Genomic DNA, 18,662 nt, shown 5'->3' with positions numbered 1-18,662 from the left:
AGGAATTTATTATTATTCCACTATGGTACTGCCGTAGGGAAAAGACAAGGGAGGTAATGACTCGGGACTTTCTCCTTCTTTAAAGCTGTTTATGTCATGGATTATCAATGCCCAGATTGTTTCTTATAATCTCTTCTAGCAAGAATATATTTTCATTTCTCTGTATTTTACTCCTATCTCATGTCTTCTGTTATTATCCTTGTGTTGCCTGCAGTTTGGCTGGAGACACTGCTCTGTTTTCCTCATGAATATGGTTTTGTCTCCCTCTGACTCCATTAAATATGTCTAAGTGTGACCAATATTACTAATGTGGAGAGCTGTGGCACTACGTTAACTGTAGAGAAGAAAGCAGCTAAAGCTGTCTGAGGGCTGTGCACACAGAATGAGCAGAAAGATCTGGTCACTGACTGGAACTTGTGTTTGTCAGTTGGTGTTTCTGTTTTCAAGCCAGTTTTGTTTTGTTTTGCTTTCCGCAGAGATCTCAAAACCCCACTTTCATAATGATGGACCATTGCGAAGACAAGTCCACCTCAATCAAACTACTTCCATTAGTCTCAAGTGTAAAGTGGAGCTCACTGAATGCATGATCCATAAATATTGATCCCTAAGTGGGGGCCTTCCTTTTAAAAGTAGCTTGCCAAGGTCTACAGCTAAATAACTAATAGTGAGTAGTTGTCTAATAAATGTAAAGGCTCCGGTGCAATGACACAGAAATAATACACCTGAAATCTGTTTCCTCACAGTCTTTATTTCCACATAGGTTGAGAGGGTTTTTGATGATACATATTTATGTTTAGGCACATGAACAAAAACTGCATAAACTCACAAACTGAGCAGCTGTTAGTAGGGGCGGGCATTGACCACAGTTGTTGTGCTCCTCTATGTTCCCAGGGTATGGGATTTATAAGGTCACTTTTGCTCCTGAGAGAAGCACAGAATGAATCAAGGCAAACTCCACCCATAACCTTTGCTCCCAGACTTGGCTGCTTTCAGGTCCGCATCCCAAGTTTGCTTCTCACCAGACAGCACTCATCTCCTCTCAAACATGTAGCTGGATAAATGAATTCCTGCAATGAAGAACATAACATATAACTTCAAAAGTGTCACTAAAACAAATTGTTTTTAAGAAGGTGGAGTTTCCAAGCTACAAGAGGCAACCTGAAACTTCATTTAGGAACCAGCAGCAATAAACATCTTTATGCATAAGAAGCTAAATGTGGCTTGGGTAACTCAAAACTTTGTTTTAACAGGGTAAGTCCTCTGAGATTCATATTTGCAAGGTGCCCTCAGTACAGACGGTCAGCACTAAAGACATCATAAAAAATAAAAACCTGATGGCACTGAAAAAGTTTGTTCAGCACACTGTAATACAATTAACCACATTACTGTCATCTAGGAGCTTTTTAGTTTTTATTGTGCTTCTACACTGTAGCAGAAAAGTAAAAATTGTAGAAAAATATGTCTTTAAAAGTGTTTGTTTGAAAGTGTGTGTATTTGAATGTGTGTCTTTGAAAGTGTGTCTGTGTTTGAATGTGTTTTAAAGTGTGTGTCGCTGAAAGTGTGTGTGTCTGTGAAACTTTTCATGTGTGTATGTCTGAAAGTGTGTGTATGAAAGTGTTAGTGTCATTGAAAGTGTGTATCTTTGAATGAATGTGTGTTTGAAAGTTTGTCTTTGAAGGTTTGTCCTAGAATGAGTCCGTTCGTCCTTGAATGTGTGTGAGTGCGTGAATTAGACACTATGTGTGTGAGTGCGTGAATTAGACACTATGTGTGTGAGTGCTTAAAATTAGACACTATGTGTGTGAGTGCGTAAAATTAGACACTATGTGTGCGAGTGCTTAAAATTAGACACTATGTGTGTGAGTGCGTGAATTAGACACTATGTGTGTGAGTGTGTGAAATTAGACACTATGTGTGTGAGTGCGTGAATTAGACACTATGTGTGTGAGTGCGTGAATTAGACACTATGTGTGAGTGCGTGGAATTAGACACTATGTGTGTGAGTGCGTGGAATTAGACACTATGTGTGTGAGTGTGTGAAATTAGACACTATGTGTGTGAGTGTGTGAAATTAGACACTATGTGTGTGAGTGCGTGAATTAGACACTATGTGTGTGAGTGTGTGAAATTAGACACTATGTGTGTGAGTGCGTGAATTAGACACTATGTGTGTGAGTGCTTAAAATTAGACACTATGTGTGTGAGTGCGTGAATTAGACACTATGTGTGTGAGTGCTTAAAATTAGACACTATGTGTGTGAGTGCGTGGAATTAGAAACTATGTGAGTGAGTGCGTGGAATTAGACACTATGTGTGTGAGTACGTAAAATTAGACACTATGTGTGTGTGTGCGTGGAATTAGACACTATGTGTGCGAGTGCTTAAAATTAGACACTATGTGTGTGAGTGCGTGAATTAGACACTATGTGTGTGAGTGCGTGGAATTAGACACTATGTGTGTGAGTGCGTAAAATTAGACACTATGTGTGTGAGTGTGTGAAATTAGACACTATGTGTGTGAGTGCGTGAATTAGACACTATGTGTGTGAGTGCGTGGAATTAGACACTGTGTGTGAGTGCGTAAAAGTAGACACTATGTGTGTGAGTGCTTAAAATTAGACACTATGTGTGTGAGTGCGTAAAATTAGACACTATGTGTGTGAGTGTGTGGAATTAGACACTATGTGTGTGAGTGCTTAAAATTAGACACTGTGTGAGTGCGTGGAATTAGACACTATGTGTGTGAGTGCGTAAAATTAGACACTATGTGTGTGAGTGCGTGGAATTAGACACTATGTGGGCGAGTGCTTAAAATTAGACACTATGTGTGTGAGTGTGTGGAATTAGAAACTATATGTGTGAGTGCGTGAATTAGACACTATGTGTGTGAGTGCGTACAATTAGACACTATGTGTGTGAGTGCGTGGAATTAGACACTATGTGTGTGAGTGCGTGGAATTAGACACTATGTGTGTGAGTGCGTAAAATTAGACACTATGTGTGTGAGTGTGTGAAATTAGACACTATGTGTGTGAGTGCGTGAATTAGACACTATGTGTGTGAGTGCGTGAATTAGACACTATGTGTGAGTGCGTGGAATTAGACACTATGTGTGTGAGTGCGTGGAATTAGACACTATGTGTGTGAGTGTGTGAAATTAGACACTATGTGTGTGAGTGTGTGAAATTAGACACTATGTGTGTGAGTGCGTGGAATTAGACACTATGTGTGTGAGTGTGTGAAATTAGACACTATATGTGTGAGTGCGTGAATTAGACACTATGTGTGTGAGTGCGTACAATTAGACACTATGTGTGTGAGTGCGTGAATTAGACACTATGTGTGTGAGTGCTTAAAATTAGACACTATGTGTGTGAGTGCGTAAAATTAGACACTATGTGTGCGAGTGCTTAAAATTAGACACTATGTGTGTGAGTGCGTGAATTAGACACTATGTGTGTGAGTGTGTGAAATTAGACACTATGTGTGTGAGTGCGTGAATTAGACACTATGTGTGTGAGTGCGTGAATTAGACACTATGTGTGAGTGCGTGGAATTAGACACTATGTGTGTGAGTGCGTGGAATTAGACACTATGTGTGTGAGTGTGTGAAATTAGACACTATGTGTGTGAGTGTGTGAAATTAGACACTATGTGTGTGAGTGCGTGAATTAGACACTATGTGTGTGAGTGTGTGAAATTAGACACTATGTGTGTGAGTGCGTGAATTAGACACTATGTGTGTGAGTGCTTAAAATTAGACACTATGTGTGTGAGTGCGTGAATTAGACACTATGTGTGTGAGTGCTTAAAATTAGACACTATGTGTGTGAGTGCGTGGAATTAGAAACTATGTGAGTGAGTGCGTGGAATTAGACACTATGTGTGTGAGTACGTAAAATTAGACACTATGTGTGTGTGTGCGTGGAATTAGACACTATGTGTGCGAGTGCTTAAAATTAGACACTATGTGTGTGAGTGCGTGAATTAGACACTATGTGTGTGAGTGCGTGGAATTAGACACTATGTGTGTGAGTGCGTAAAATTAGACACTATGTGTGTGAGTGTGTGAAATTAGACACTATGTGTGTGAGTGCGTGAATTAGACACTATGTGTGTGAGTGCGTGGAATTAGACACTGTGTGTGAGTGCGTAAAAGTAGACACTATGTGTGTGAGTGCTTAAAATTAGACACTATGTGTGTGAGTGCGTAAAATTAGACACTATGTGTGTGAGTGTGTGGAATTAGACACTATGTGTGTGAGTGCTTAAAATTAGACACTGTGTGAGTGCGTGGAATTAGACACTATGTGTGTGAGTGCGTAAAATTAGACACTATGTGTGTGAGTGCGTGGAATTAGACACTATGTGGGCGAGTGCTTAAAATTAGACACTATGTGTGTGAGTGTGTGGAATTAGAAACTATATGTGTGAGTGCGTGAATTAGACACTATGTGTGTGAGTGCGTACAATTAGACACTATGTGTGTGAGTGCGTGGAATTAGACACTATGTGTGTGAGTGCGTGGAATTAGACACTATGTGTGTGAGTGCGTAAAATTAGACACTATGTGTGTGAGTGTGTGAAATTAGACACTATGTGTGTGAGTGCGTGAATTAGACACTATGTGTGTGAGTGCGTGAATTAGACACTATGTGTGAGTGCGTGGAATTAGACACTATGTGTGTGAGTGCGTGGAATTAGACACTATGTGTGTGAGTGTGTGAAATTAGACACTATGTGTGTGAGTGTGTGAAATTAGACACTATGTGTGTGAGTGCGTGGAATTAGACACTATGTGTGTGAGTGTGTGAAATTAGACACTATATGTGTGAGTGCGTGAATTAGACACTATGTGTGTGAGTGCGTACAATTAGACACTATGTGTGTGAGTGCGTGAATTAGACACTATGTGTGTGAGTGCGTGAATTAGACACTATGTGTGTGAGTGCTTAAAATTAGACACTATGTGTGTGAGTGTGTGAAATTAGACACTATGTGTGTGAGTGCGTGAATTAGACACTATGTGTGTGAGTGCGTGAATTAGACACTATGTGTGAGTGCGTGGAATTAGACACTATGTGTGTGAGTGCGTGGAATTAGACACTATGTGTGTGAGTGCGTGAATTAGACACTATGTGTGTGAGTGCTTAAAATTAGACACTATGTGTGTGAGTGCGTGAATTAGACACTATGTGTGTGAGTGCGTGAATTAGACACTATGTGTGTGAGTGCTTAAAATTAGACACTATGTGTGTGAGTGCGTGGAATTAGAAACTATGTGAGTGAGTGCGTGGAATTAGACACTATGTGTGTGAGTGCGTAAAATTAGACACTATGTGTGTGAGTGCGTGGAATTAGACACTATGTGTGTGAGTGCGTAAAATTAGACACTATGTGTGTGTGTGCGTGGAATTAGACACTATGTGTGCGAGTGCTTAAAATTAGACACTATGTGTGTGAGTGCGTGGAATTAGACACTATGTGTGTGAGTGCGTGAATTAGACACTATGTGTGTGAGTGTGTGAAATTAGACACTATGTGTGTGAGTGCGTGAATTAGACACTATGTGTGTGAGTGCGTGAATTAGACACTATGTGTGTGAGTGTGTGAAATTAGACACTATGTGTGTGAGTGCGTGAATTAGACACTATGTGTGTGAGTGCGTGAATTAGACACTATGTGTGAGTGCGTGGAATTAGACACTATGTGTGTGAGTGCGTGGAATTAGACACTATGTGTGTGAGTGCGTAAAATTAGACACTATGTGTGTGAGTGTGTGAAATTAGACACTATGTGTGTGAGTGCGTGAATTAGACACTATGTGTGAGTGCGTGGAATTAGACACTATGTGTGTGAGTGCGTGAATTAGACACTATGTGTGTGAGTGCGTGAATTAGACACTATGTGTGAGTGCGTGGAATTAGACACTATGTGTGTGAGTGCGTGGAATTAGACACTATGTGTGTGAGTGTGTGAAATTAGACACTATGTGTGTGAGTGCGTGGAATTAGACACTATGTGTGTGAGTGTGTGAAATTAGACACTATATGTGTGAGTGCGTGAATTAGACACTATGTGTGTGAGTGCGTACAATTAGACACTATGTGTGTGAGTGCGTGAATTAGACACTATGTGTGTGAGTGCGTGAATTAGACACTATGTGTGTGAGTGCTTAAAATTAGACACTATGTGTGTGAGTGTGTGAAATTAGACACTATGTGTGTGAGTGCGTGAATTAGACACTATGTGTGTGAGTGCGTGAATTAGACACTATGTGTGAGTGCGTGGAATTAGACACTATGTGTGTGAGTGCGTGGAATTAGACACTATGTGTGTGAGTGCGTGAATTAGACACTATGTGTGTGAGTGCTTAAAATTAGACACTATGTGTGTGAGTGCGTGAATTAGACACTATGTGTGTGAGTGCGTGAATTAGACACTATGTGTGTGAGTGCTTAAAATTAGACACTATGTGTGTGAGTGCGTGGAATTAGAAACTATGTGAGTGAGTGCGTGGAATTAGACACTATGTGTGTGAGTGCGTAAAATTAGACACTATGTGTGTGAGTGCGTGGAATTAGACACTATGTGTGTGAGTGCGTAAAATTAGACACTATGTGTGTGTGTGCGTGGAATTAGACACTATGTGTGCGAGTGCTTAAAATTAGACACTATGTGTGTGAGTGCGTGAATTAGACACTATGTGTGTGAGTGCGTGAATTAGACACTATGTGTGTGAGTGCGTGAATTAGACACTATGTGTGTGAGTGCGTAAAATTAGACACTATGTGTGTGAGTGCGTGAATTAGACACTATGTGTGTGAGTGCGTGAATTAGACACTATGTGTGCGAGTGCTTAAAATTAGACACTATGTGTGTGAGTGCGTGAATTAGACACTATGTGTGTGAGTGCGTGAATTAGACACTATGTGTGTGAGTGCTTAAAATTAGACACTATGTGTGTGAGTGCGTGAATTAGACACTATGTGTGTGAGTGCTTAAAATTAGACACTATGTGTGTGAGTGCGTGGAATTAGACACTATGTGTTTGAGTGCTTAAAATTAGACACTATGTGTGTGAGTGCGTGAATTAGACACTATGTGTGTGAGTGCGTAAAATTAGACACTATGTGTGTGAGTGGGTGGAATTAGACACTATGTGTGTGAGTGCGTGAATTAGACACTATGTGTGTGAGTGCGTGAATTAGACACTATGTGTGTGAGTGCTTAAAATTAGACACTATGTGTGTGTGTGCGTGAATTAGACACTATGTGTGTGAGTGCGTAAAATTAGACACTATGTGTGTGAGTGGGTGGAATTAGACACTATGTGTGTGAGTGCGTGAATTGCTGCTGTAGCTGTATTTTGTAAGTCTTTATGGGCTGCTCACCTCTGTCCCCAAACACAAAGACCCGCTTTCTGTGTTGAGCACAGTCTTAAGGCTTAACGCACATTTCAGTGTATTCTTCTGGGAGAGTGACATGGCATCAGATCCAAAAGAAGAATACAAGCATTCTTTTGCATGGGTGGCCCTTTTATCACAAAAAGTGTTGCTGAACATTTTGGGATGAGTACTTAAACAACCCTGCATGATATGCTGCAGAGCATGACCATGGCTTTGTAAGGTCTGAGCACTGCAAGGTTTCCAAGTTGTGTTGACACTTTGCTGGTTTTAAAGGCTGGAAGCCCCAGATAACAAGCAAAAGTTTCCTGCTACATGAAGCAGAAGCGTAGGTGAAACTGAAGATCTTTTTTTCAGTAAGAGCGGTGGGTGACACCCAAGTGTTTGCTCACCACACCCATGTTGGCACATAGGTAGGTGGTTGCCAAAGGTTTTCTGAGCCATCCCAGCTCTCTGAAGGCTATAAGAAATTAGGAATGAGGCTGCACACAGTCCCGGGCACTTCTAGGCACAAACCTTTGTGAGGACTGTGCCAGGGAACTGTCTTTTCTTCCCATGTGTGTAAAGTCAATCTTAGGGTTGAAAGGGTTTGTTTTTTTTCTAGCATGCAATCAACATATTACAGATGTACACCCATGTGTGTTATTAACCCACTGTTAACTGTTCTCTTTGTTCCTCATTTCTCTCCACGCTCCACCATCAGAGCTACCCTGCACTCAGATGTGTGCGTTTGATAAATAACCAGACTGAAGCCCGCTGGAGGCGGTGAGTGCCATGCCGGAGCAGAGCACCAGGTGGCGATAGAGGACCGGCTCTGCCCTCCTGGACCAATTTGGAACATCCCTCCCCTCTTCCTCATCCCTCTCCTCTTCTTCATCCCTCCCCAGCGCGGGCCGTGGGCCAAGGCCGGCAGAGTACATACCTGCCTTGGTTCCTCTCGCTGACACCGGGGAAGAAGGTTTGGGTTTCGCTCGCTTGTCCTAAGATTTAGCAGTGCTTGGGCTCAGTGCATCTGGCAGGGGCTGCATGGCAAGGCAGTGTCCTCAGTTTCTAGAGCAGTCTGTTGTGCAGCTCCCACCTTAAGGGGATGCTGGGGTCTCCTCCAGGGAACCTCCTATCCCTGAAAGTGCTTGCAGTTTTACAGCACATACAGCATCCTCAGACTTGGCTTGCTGTACCAGGGAAGATGTTCAGGAGCATCTCTTTGAGCTGCAGGAATACCCTTAGTCCTCACTTTTGTGCCTTCTTTTATCACTTAGGTGGATATGAAGCCCATCTAGGGCCCATTCAAGATCATCATCCAGCTCTATACACCATCTCATCCTTCAGCACTGAAGGCTCACCCCAAGGAGGCAGCTTTGCCACCACTGCTTACCTCAACCTCTTGCTTCTGCCCTGCCCTTTTGCCACACTTGTGGAAATGTCAAACACTCAGCTGGTCGCGGTGCTGCAGGATACCTAAATCAGCTTTATTCACAATCACAGTTATCCAATTTTTTTTTTCACAATGAGTTGTTATTCTCTTCAAACAGAACACAAAACATCTTAAAGTAAAGCAACGAAATGCAAATGACACAAGAACACAGAGGTACGAGGGAGCCTACACAATTCAAACAAAACAAAAGGTTAGGACTGTTGTTGTTAACTGGTTTTGCTGTTTTTTCTCCCTGCAGAGAGCCTTGCTCTCATCCCTGCTCACAAGTAGAGCTAGCTGATGCTGGGAGCAGGACTGAACCCCAAATTTTGAGCTCGGATGCTGGGGGGAGCTTTCAGTTTCTGCTAACTTCTAGACTTTGGTCCACAGTAAAACAAACACAGTTAGTTAATATATTAAAACACTCTGAATTCAAAAGGTGAAAAGGGAATTCACACCACTGCACTTGGTACCCATGGATGGAGTTTCTTGAAAAATAAAATGTACCCATTGGCTTGCCCTATGTGGGAGGGAACCGGTCCCACTGGCGTGGTGAAGGCCTGGGAGGCTGCTTATTGCACATTTCCCCACATCCATTGATTCACAAACACATTCCTACCTCTTGGGTTCCTCCTCTCTGAAATTTTGGGGTGTGTTTAAGCACTGACACAGATTCCCCACCTCTGCTGGTCCTGGAGGCTGGCTCTGTGCCCACACGCTGGTCGTGCTCCTGGCATGGAGGCTGTGACTGCTTCCTCCCACCCCTGTCCAAGCAGGGCCCCTGGGTTAGGGGTGGACGTGAGAGGTGTGCAAAGAAATGGTGTAAATCCCTGTAACCAGAAGATCAATGTTCAAGTTATGGAGCACCCGCCAGGCAGGCTGGGGGTGGCTGCAGGCCCCTGCAGAAGGCTGCAGTGATGGCGGTGCCTTTAGAGAAAGGCTTTACAAAGCACTCTCCAGCTCTCTGCATCTCCTTTCATTTCCTTGAGGGATCAGGGTGAGGTCACGTTTTCCAGAACCTTCACCCACCACACTTGTGGTGGCCACGATAGCAAAAGGCTCAGCAGGAAGAGTGCAGCTCCATGACATTCCCTGTCATGGTGGCAATGAGGTGGGGTGAAGCCAGTGACCACATCCCAGCCCTGACCACCCCTCGGGGCCTAGTACTGCTTCTTCCTCCCAGAGGCATCAGGATGGGGCCAGAGGACAGCTGGGGAGCACCTGCTGGAGCAGAGCAAGACCCAAGGCCCTGCAGCCCTGGGCCAGGCCAGCAGCTATGACAGTACCACGGTCATCATGGCACCCACTATAGAGATAGTGGGGTTCCCAGTGAGGGCAAGAGGGTTATTTAAATAAACCAAACCCCTCAAGCTATAATTATTTTCTTCTTCCCCCCTCTAATACGTAAGGACAGCCATGTCCTGCCGGCGGGCTGGCTGTAAAGGGCTAAAAGTACCACCTGGCTGTTTTTGTCTTAAAGCACAGTGATAAAGTTACCAGTAAATGAGACCCGCAGACATGAGGGTTTATACATTCTTCCCAGTGGGGCTGGGTTTTTTGTATTTTTGGGTTTGTTTGCTTTTTTTCTTCATTTTTCTGTTCTCCCTCAGAAGTGCTGTCTGGATGACAAGGGGAGGAAAGTTGAGGGAGGTGCATCTTCCCCTCCTGCAGGCCATGGATGCTGCTGGATTCTTTGTGCTGCGTGAAGACCATTCAGGACAAGCCACAGCAACTCAGTCGTGGTGGGGTGTGAGAGATGCTTGTCATGCAGCAGGATGGTGCCAGGAGGTGGCTGGATGCTGCTGGGAGGGAGAGAGTCCAGTGTTCGATGCCAAACCCATCACAAACACCTCTGATGAGGAACTGCAAGGAGGCAGCAGGATGGCCATGGTGCTGGCCCCCTGGAGGTGCTGCCATGGTGGACACAGAGAGGGTTTAAAACTCTCTAAAAGTCCCAGTTGCTCCTGCATTTCCACTGCAGATTTACTCCCTGCTGGGTCCATGCTTGCCTCACATCATACCTTTTTTAAGGGGCTTCTTATGGTCAGGCTAGTTGTAAATCAAAACACACTGCTTGTTTCTCCCCTTCCACCAAGGCATCCTTCACACGCAGGGTGGCTCCAGAAGGAGAGGTGCAGCACTGAACCTTTTATCGCTTGCTGTCCATGCTAAACATTAGAGACTCCCCTCCTCTGTGCGTGATGTAGAAAAGGGATGGTTGCTCCAGCTGTTTTTGTTTCTTTTTAGAGAAAGTTTAAAATCCATAGGGGGGAGCAGTCCATGGTGATTTCCCTGATGCACTGGAGTTCAGCCCCAGGAGAGCAGAAGAGTAGCATCTAAGCTGGTCTCATCTCTTGTCCATGGAAGAGGGGGATCAGGAGTGGTGGTGGATGATGGTTTTCAAATCCCCAGGTGGTGAACAGAGACCAAGATCTGTGATATTTCACAGCCACCTCTCCACCTCCCTCATCCCAACACAGCAGCTGCTGTTGCTCTAAGTGCTGCGGTATGTTTTGATGATATCTTTGATGGCCCGTCTGCAAATGGGACAGCAAGCGTTGGCCATCTTCTTGAGCTTCAGCCCACATGAATAGCAGAGACACATGTGTCCACAGGAGTAAATGACTGTGTCTACCATGTTCTCATAGCAGATGGTACATTCATCTCCCCAGGGTCCTGAGACGGATGGGGAGATGGGCGACTCAGGCAAGCTGACTGGAGAGTTGGGAGCAGTGCCTGAAAGACAAAGAACATCGTCACTTCTGATGTTTAAAGGCTTCTTGACATTCTGGAGTAATTGCCCTGGAGCCAGCAGCAGAGGGAGGAACTGTGCCCTAGCAGCATGTCACGCTTCAGCTGTCCTCCAGGATCAGGGTTCCTTCCTGCGATTTGCTGGTCACTGAGCCCTGGTTCACACGCCAAGACTCAGTGCAGCAATGAGGCAGCATCTGTTGGGATCTGCCACACACAAAGAACAAACCAAGAGACAGCTGCTCCCGAGCATTTGGGACAAGGAGCAATTTCACATTTTCAAACCTCTGTCTAAACATTAACGAAGAGGAAAAGATGAAAAGATGAGAAGGGGTGGAACAAACCACCTGCTTTGAAAAGGAGGAGGTCAGGTGGCACATGGTGGCAGCAGCTCCCAAGACAAGCAGTGCATCATCTCTAAGGCTGATCTAGGGATCTGGGTCTACAGTGCCTGGTGACAAATCCCTCCATGTGGGTCCTCCAGGACACAGGTGGGATGGTGCTAGCATGGGCACATTGCTGCATGAGCCACAAGGGCTGCAGTAATTATGCTCACAGCATAAAAGTGGTGAAAACTCCCTGCAAAGCCAGATAAAGTGGCAAGGTAATGAGAGAATTTCTATTCGCCCCAGAACATTCAAACAATACCATCAGAAGAGAAGCACCTTGGTTAAGACAACAGTGACCAAGACTTGGTAAATTAGAGCCTTGGGATCATGCAGATCCCTGGCATTCTAGAAATGCTACAGAACATCCTATCATTTGTATTTCATTTATCTGAATCTCACTGGAATACTGGAGATATTGATACTGCCTTTTTCTGAAGGTGGGTGTGTGGAGAAGGGGGAAGTTAGGCAGATTTATTTGTAGCTCCAGCCTAAATCAGTGTGCAACAGCACTGCCACAGAGTGCTCCACTGTGAGTCACAGGACCAGTGCACACAACAGAAACTTTGCTGTGTCCTCTGGGACCTTTTGTGATGAAAAGGGTAGGAGAAATATTGCTGTCTAGGCATCTCAGCAGCTTCCACGTAAGTCAGGCTGAAAATAGACTCTGCAGAGGCTCACCCTTCCTCCCCAAGGGAGCTGACAAGAGCCTCCGTTGGTTACTGTGTTCTTAAATCCATTCCGAAAGACAACCACAAGACTGTGAAGAGAGGCAAGAGGAGAGGAGAAGGGAGAAATCTTGCCACACTTACCACTGATGGAGCTGCAGAGTGGACCAGAACCACACGTAGATAGTATGGGGTCAGAAACACCACTGCAGAGGACGGTGGGGGAATTGGGCGTTGATGTGGGTGAGCTCGGTGTGGACGGCCCCAGCCGCTCGGCCAGTATGGTGGAACCTGCACCATGGGAAAACAAAGCCACAGTTAGTTACTTCTAAAAACTTGAGTCCAACGAGACCCTGGGGATAAGTGGCAGGGATGCAACTCCTAATGCTGACCAGCTCTCATGTCTCATCAGATTGAAATCTAGGGAGGAAAAAAAACCAACACGCAACAAAAAAAAGACCTTTTTCACCTTTCCAAATGCTAGCAGCTGGCGTAAGACAAGAGGCCTCCACAGTCCCTGAAACTACCTGGTGTTCCTTTAACCATCATAACCCTTCACTTCTGCTCTTTGTCTCATATCTTTATTTCCTTTCCCCATGGTCTCAAGCTCCTAAGTATGCACAACACTATATACCCAGCGATGGGCTTGTGGCCAGTAAAGGACAAAGCCTGCAGAAGGGTGGGCTGGACTCCAGCACAAGAATATATCACCTTGTCAAAGCACTCTGCGCTAACCCAGAGTAAAATATATCCCAGGCTCTCATAAATTCATGCTAAGTCACTCAAGGTCTTCCTAAAGACAGATTCAAGTGTTTGGCAATCGGGAAAACTTAGCTCCTTAGACTTAGATTAGCAGGAGGGGACAGCAGGTAAGGACAGAAATCTGGGTAGAAACTGGTTTAGGGCAATAGGAAAAAATGGGAATGCTTAAAATTCTGGTTGCTGCAAAGGTTTGGTTCATTGTTAATGACACAGCCTGGGCTTCAGTATGGCAGCAGTGAGGCAGTGGCACACACGTGAACCAAGGTAGGGATTCTTGGTGGTAAGAATTAGTTTCCCTGCAGTTCTAAAGTTTCATGTTGAGGGCTGGGAATCAGAGCTAAAATGCAAAGACTTCTTCATGTTACCATATAAGGAGCCAAGAGAAACAGAGGGGGTTGGGATCTGCAGTGTCCTTGATGAGCTGGAGGCTATTCTCCAGAGAAAAAGAGCAGCAGGAGGCCAGGGACACCCTGTGAACCCCATGCAAAGCTACTTCTGTTCCTTGTTGCAGGGAACTATCAAGCCAATGAGGACCAAACCCAGGAAGCGGGGACTCCAGGTGGCAACTCTGGACTGTGCAAAAAAACATGAGTGCAGCAGCAGCTCATGACACATTCCCCTGTCCTTTGCAGCAGATTAAGACTGAACAGTTCAAGTGTTGTAGGGGGAGCAGGGGGGTGCAAGTTTGGGTCGAAATCTGTTCTGAAGTCTGCATACAGGAAAATAAGCAATGTGCTTCAGCCTTCAGACCCTCGGTTTCACCCTTTTTCAAATGAGGAGCGCCTGCTTACAGGCACAATCAATTAACCTCTGTAAAAGGCTCTGGGGCTCTCCCACTTGAGATGCTGTAGAGAATCACTTCTGTTAATACTCAGATGTGAGCTGAGGCTGAAGCTCATCTCGGCAAATATGCAAAGAGAATGATGCAGCCTCTAATGAGAGCCACTAGCAATGACTCTTCCCCGCCAATCCGACAGATGACCGTAGCAGAAAACTTGCCCTGTGGGTAACACACTGTAAACAGGCCCAGCAGGAGCACAGATTTCAGCTCCTTCACTGCACAGGGAACAAACGCCAGCACTGAACAGCTGAACAGTTTTTTCAAGCTTTCCCTCTTCTCCCTGCAGCCCGGAGACATTTCTTCCATTCAGCTGGCACATGGTACACTGCATCTCTAACACCAACGCGGTCATTTCACTAAGTGCAAAATAAAGCCTACTAAGAGCACTTTCCCCTGAGCTGATAGGAGAATTTGGAGGTGCCCCAAGTGTCATAGATATGAACTGCTGGAGCGTGCTGGCAGCAGGGCAAATGGCCCTTCTGCAGGGTGAGGAGAGCTCATCAACACAGGAACTGCAGGCTGAGTGGCTGGTCTGAGTCCCAAAATGGCCCTGCCCAAGTCCCAAGGCCAGCACACACCTTCCCAGCTCTTTCTCCTAATGCAAGGCACAATTCTTGACTTTTCTCCAGCATAAGTATTGAGCTTTGTTTAAAACAATCCAAGTTCCCTACCAGACAAGACGCGCTTTTCCCTTGGTGACAGAATAATCAACATAAGACACGTTACTCACACTGTTAATATATTGCTGGATGGTGTGCAGACACCATGACAAGGAGCACGGAATGACATCATGTGCCAGGTGGAATGAGCATGGCCAGCTTGGCTTAACTAAAACCAGATCTGTGCGCTCAAGGCCAAACAGGCTCACTGTGTGCTCAGAGCTCCCACCAAAAGCCTTCAAACCATGATTAGAAGAAAATAAATTGTAAATAAATCAGTTTAAATACTGATTATAAAACATTCTGCAAAGCTCCCAGATAACTTTTCTCTGCTTCTTACTTGCCTCGTGCTTGATCCCAAACATGCTGAACAGGCTAGAATCACCTTCAAACAGGTTCTGAATCAATTCCATTTGCTGTTTTATCTTTGCAGCACTTGCATTAGGAAAATCCAACGCAGCCTGACACTCTCTCTGCAATCCATGAGAGATGTATTAAGTGAATCTGTGTGTCCACCCACAAAGGGAAAGAGAGTACCATATTTTTAGTGGAAGAGGGTACGACCACAGAATACACAGCATTGTGCAGGGAAAGGCTGCTAGTATGTTAGCAGTTTGCAATGCAAACTGGTCCTGCCAACCAGAAGCAGGATCAGCAGCAAAAACGGATGGTATTCAATTGGCTCAAATGCAAAACATAGCACTTAAGCAGAAATAATCAACTACCAAAACACAGGGCAGAGAACTGGACCGTTCAATTAGAAATGCAGCTGTCTTGCAGAAAAAGGCCTGGGGATTGCTGAAGGTCACCAGATAACAATAAATCAACAATGCCATCTTGTTATGAAAAGGTCACATCAATCCAGGCTCATCCAAGGGTGGTTAAGCACTGGAACAAGGGGCCTGAAGGCGCAGTGCTACCTCTGTTCCTGGAAGTACTCAAAACTCAACTGGTGAGTCTTGTGCTCACTTGGAAGTTAGCCCTGCTATGAGCAGGACGTTGGATTAGATAACTCCCAGGGGTCCCTTCCAACCTAAAATGTATGATTTCAAGACAATAGCAGTTTTCATAGTCTGCTAGAATGAGGGCAGAAACAATCTGTTCTCCCTGAAAGCTCACAAAAGAGAAGAAATCATGGGTTTAGGATCCTAAGGCATTCAAGTTACACATTATACAGATAGCAAATCACTGTAAAGCAATCAGACTTCCTAGAAAGATTATGGCATCTCCACCACTAGAGCTCTTTAAGAACAGAAAGGTGAGGTAGGTAATCCCTTGGGATCCCATCCAGCATTTATGATTTTTGCGAGAGCAGTTATCTATATCCACAATTGCCCTTTTATAGGTCTTAACTGTGACCAAAACACAGCAGCTGCAGTCCTCAGAGCTGCTTTTGGCTCCTGCTGTCTATTGTGGTGAATAGGGTGGTTTCCCAGAACACTGCATTCCGCTCTCAGGGGATATCCCCTGGGGCTGTCACCACTCTTTACAAGAGACATTTTTTTTGCTCATCTCTTGAAGGCAGCTGTCTGGGGAAAGCTTTTAAGTTATTAAACAGGCCAGATACAATATTCTCTAAAAATACACGGAACTGTCGAACACACCCTCCTTAATTCATTTATAAAAACATTATTTCTATATTTCTTCCTCATAGCAAAGCAATTATGTTGACCTTCTTACTGTGTGGGCCCAGAGAGAACACCACACAACAACATGAGGTGGGTAGGAGCAATGTGCTGTCTGTATTCCCCTTCTGAATGTGCTTAGGGGCATTTACTCTGATGCAATTAAACCTTCACCTTTTTAAGGTGTTCATAACTCATTCCTTCATCTGGCATCCATCTCTTAGAGAAGCAATAGAAAGACAGGGCCTTCCATTCGTGTGACTCAAATTATGACAACATAGTGAACTCCATCCAATATCAGTCAGTGAACCAGTTATGAAAAGCATTTATCAGCCAATGAAAGGTAAATGGCAACCTATCTAGACTCTTAATGACTATTGCAGAAGTGTATTGATTTTCAATGTTGTTTCATCCATACATTGGTTCCAGTGCTTCCAGCACACAGAGGAAATTACTTGAATAGATGCTGAAATCTGTCTGCAGCCTTCAGCTGGCACTCTGAATGGTGCTCAAGAGTGATGTGCATTTCTCATACATTTTAGTCCAGCGAGCACTGGGAACCTGACAGTCCCATTCAGTTAGCTGCCTTATAAAACTCCCAATTTGATTTCCATTTGTTAGGAATCAGATTTTTAATCCCTTCCCTGTCTCAAAACCACTTTGATGCACATTCCCACACACAACACTTTGCATGTGTCAGGGCCATGGATTTGTTGGATTCTGTTATCTTGGTGGGATCAAGGCTCTTTGAAAAATCTGCCTTAATTGTGGGTACTGAGCTCATGTGAACATCTCACTATGGGGGTCTGTCCCATAACACCTGTGCTCCTGCAGTGTGAGTTAGCTGTCACCTTGCAGAAGTTACTAGAGCGACTCTGTGAAGTGTCCCAGCTGCCCTTAATCTTATCATCTACCACAGATCTCTGGCTTCATAGTGACCCCTTGTTACATGACCACCCTTAGTAAACAATCATGCGCAAGACTCCAGTAGGACTGAGATCTCAGTTTCTCTCCTTACTGCTTTGGAAAATGGAAAATCTCATATTTCTTGCTCATGGATGTAGACTGCACAGAACTTCCCCAAATTATTTTAAGCTCTATTCATCCTTCCATTACAGAGAAAAATAAAATAATAATAAAATAAAGGAAAAAAAAAAGAAAAAAGTAGATACATACTTTTATCTATCAGAGAGCACAGAATTTGGTGGAATTCCAAGGCTATTCTGTGTATTACAGGAGAAAAAGGCAATACCAAAGATGCAGCAGAGAACCCAGAACTATAAACTAATGTGCCTTCTCCTGGCCTTGTGATCTATAGGCAAACAAAGAGTCTTGGGGCTCTTCTCCCACCTTTTCCCAGAAAGACAAAGTTTCTTTCTCTCAGTATTCACCAGGCAGACATCAGACAAACACCTCTCACTTGACACCAATACCAGAAACCTTAGTACTTCTTCTGTGGTAAATCCATAAAGGGGTGAGTCTCAGCAAGACAAGCTTTGCAATGACTAAATCCTTCTGCATTTTATCTCAGTAACTGGCTTTCACTAATGCAAATGCTCTGTCAACTATAGAGAGAGCTGCAAATACCAAACACAGTTTCAGTGTGATTGCCTCAATGCTAAAATGACAGCTCTTGCCGCAGCGTGCTCCTTTCCAAAGAGCAGCCATATAAATTTATGCACATATCACATTTTCTTGCCTCCTGCCAAGGCTGCAGGAGAGCTATTCTGTCTCATGGGGCCACCCAGGTCTTGCCCAAAAGGGACTTTTAAATACATCACACTGAAACAAAGGAACAAAGCACCTGCAGTTGCCTGGGCACATGCTAGTTAAAGAATAATGCTAGGGAAGGATGTAATCATATCCATCACTTTTGAATGCTATAAAACACGTATATTTACACAGCCTGTTGTTATGTTCCCACGGCAATGGGAACAATACAGCATTTACCAGAAACCAGGGCTTCCTTCCCCTTGGGCTCAATGTTCAGGGCCAGCCATGCTTTCAGAGCCTGGCCTCCATACTGCAGTGCATCTCTACCTCTCAGGTGACCGACATCAGTTGATGATCCATGGTTGTTTTTGCATTCAGTATTGCCTGGGTGATTTTAATTCTGAACAGAACAATACTACATTTCTAAGCAGAACAAT

At 44.4% G+C, this 18,662-nt stretch overlaps 1 protein-coding gene across 7 annotated transcripts in view; it reads right to left on the bottom strand.

Annotated features, from left to right (window-relative positions):
* Nucleotides 1–735: 735 nt before the first annotated feature.
* The window catches only part of NEURL1 (neuralized E3 ubiquitin protein ligase 1), a 140,934-nt gene continuing 123,007 nt past the window's right edge, over nt 736–18,662 (bottom strand). For all 7 annotated transcript variants that reach the window (XM_072340409.1, XM_072340416.1, XM_072340411.1 and 4 more), the window contains 3 exons: nt 12,770–12,916; nt 8,329–11,556; nt 736–1,067 (listed from right to left, as the gene is read on the bottom strand). In XM_072340409.1, the coding sequence (XP_072196510.1) occupies nt 11,315–11,556; nt 12,770–12,916 (389 nt within the window). In that variant the 3' untranslated portion in view covers nt 736–1,067; nt 8,329–11,314. The remainder of the gene's footprint in view (nt 1,068–8,328; nt 11,557–12,769; nt 12,917–18,662) is intronic.

This window comes from Excalfactoria chinensis, chromosome 6 (assembly GCF_039878825.1).
Source record: "Excalfactoria chinensis isolate bCotChi1 chromosome 6, bCotChi1.hap2, whole genome shotgun sequence".
Lineage (NCBI taxonomy): Eukaryota > Metazoa > Chordata > Aves > Galliformes > Phasianidae > Excalfactoria > Excalfactoria chinensis.
Note: the sequence above shows the minus strand (reverse complement) of the source record. Positions and strands in the feature narration are given on the sequence as shown.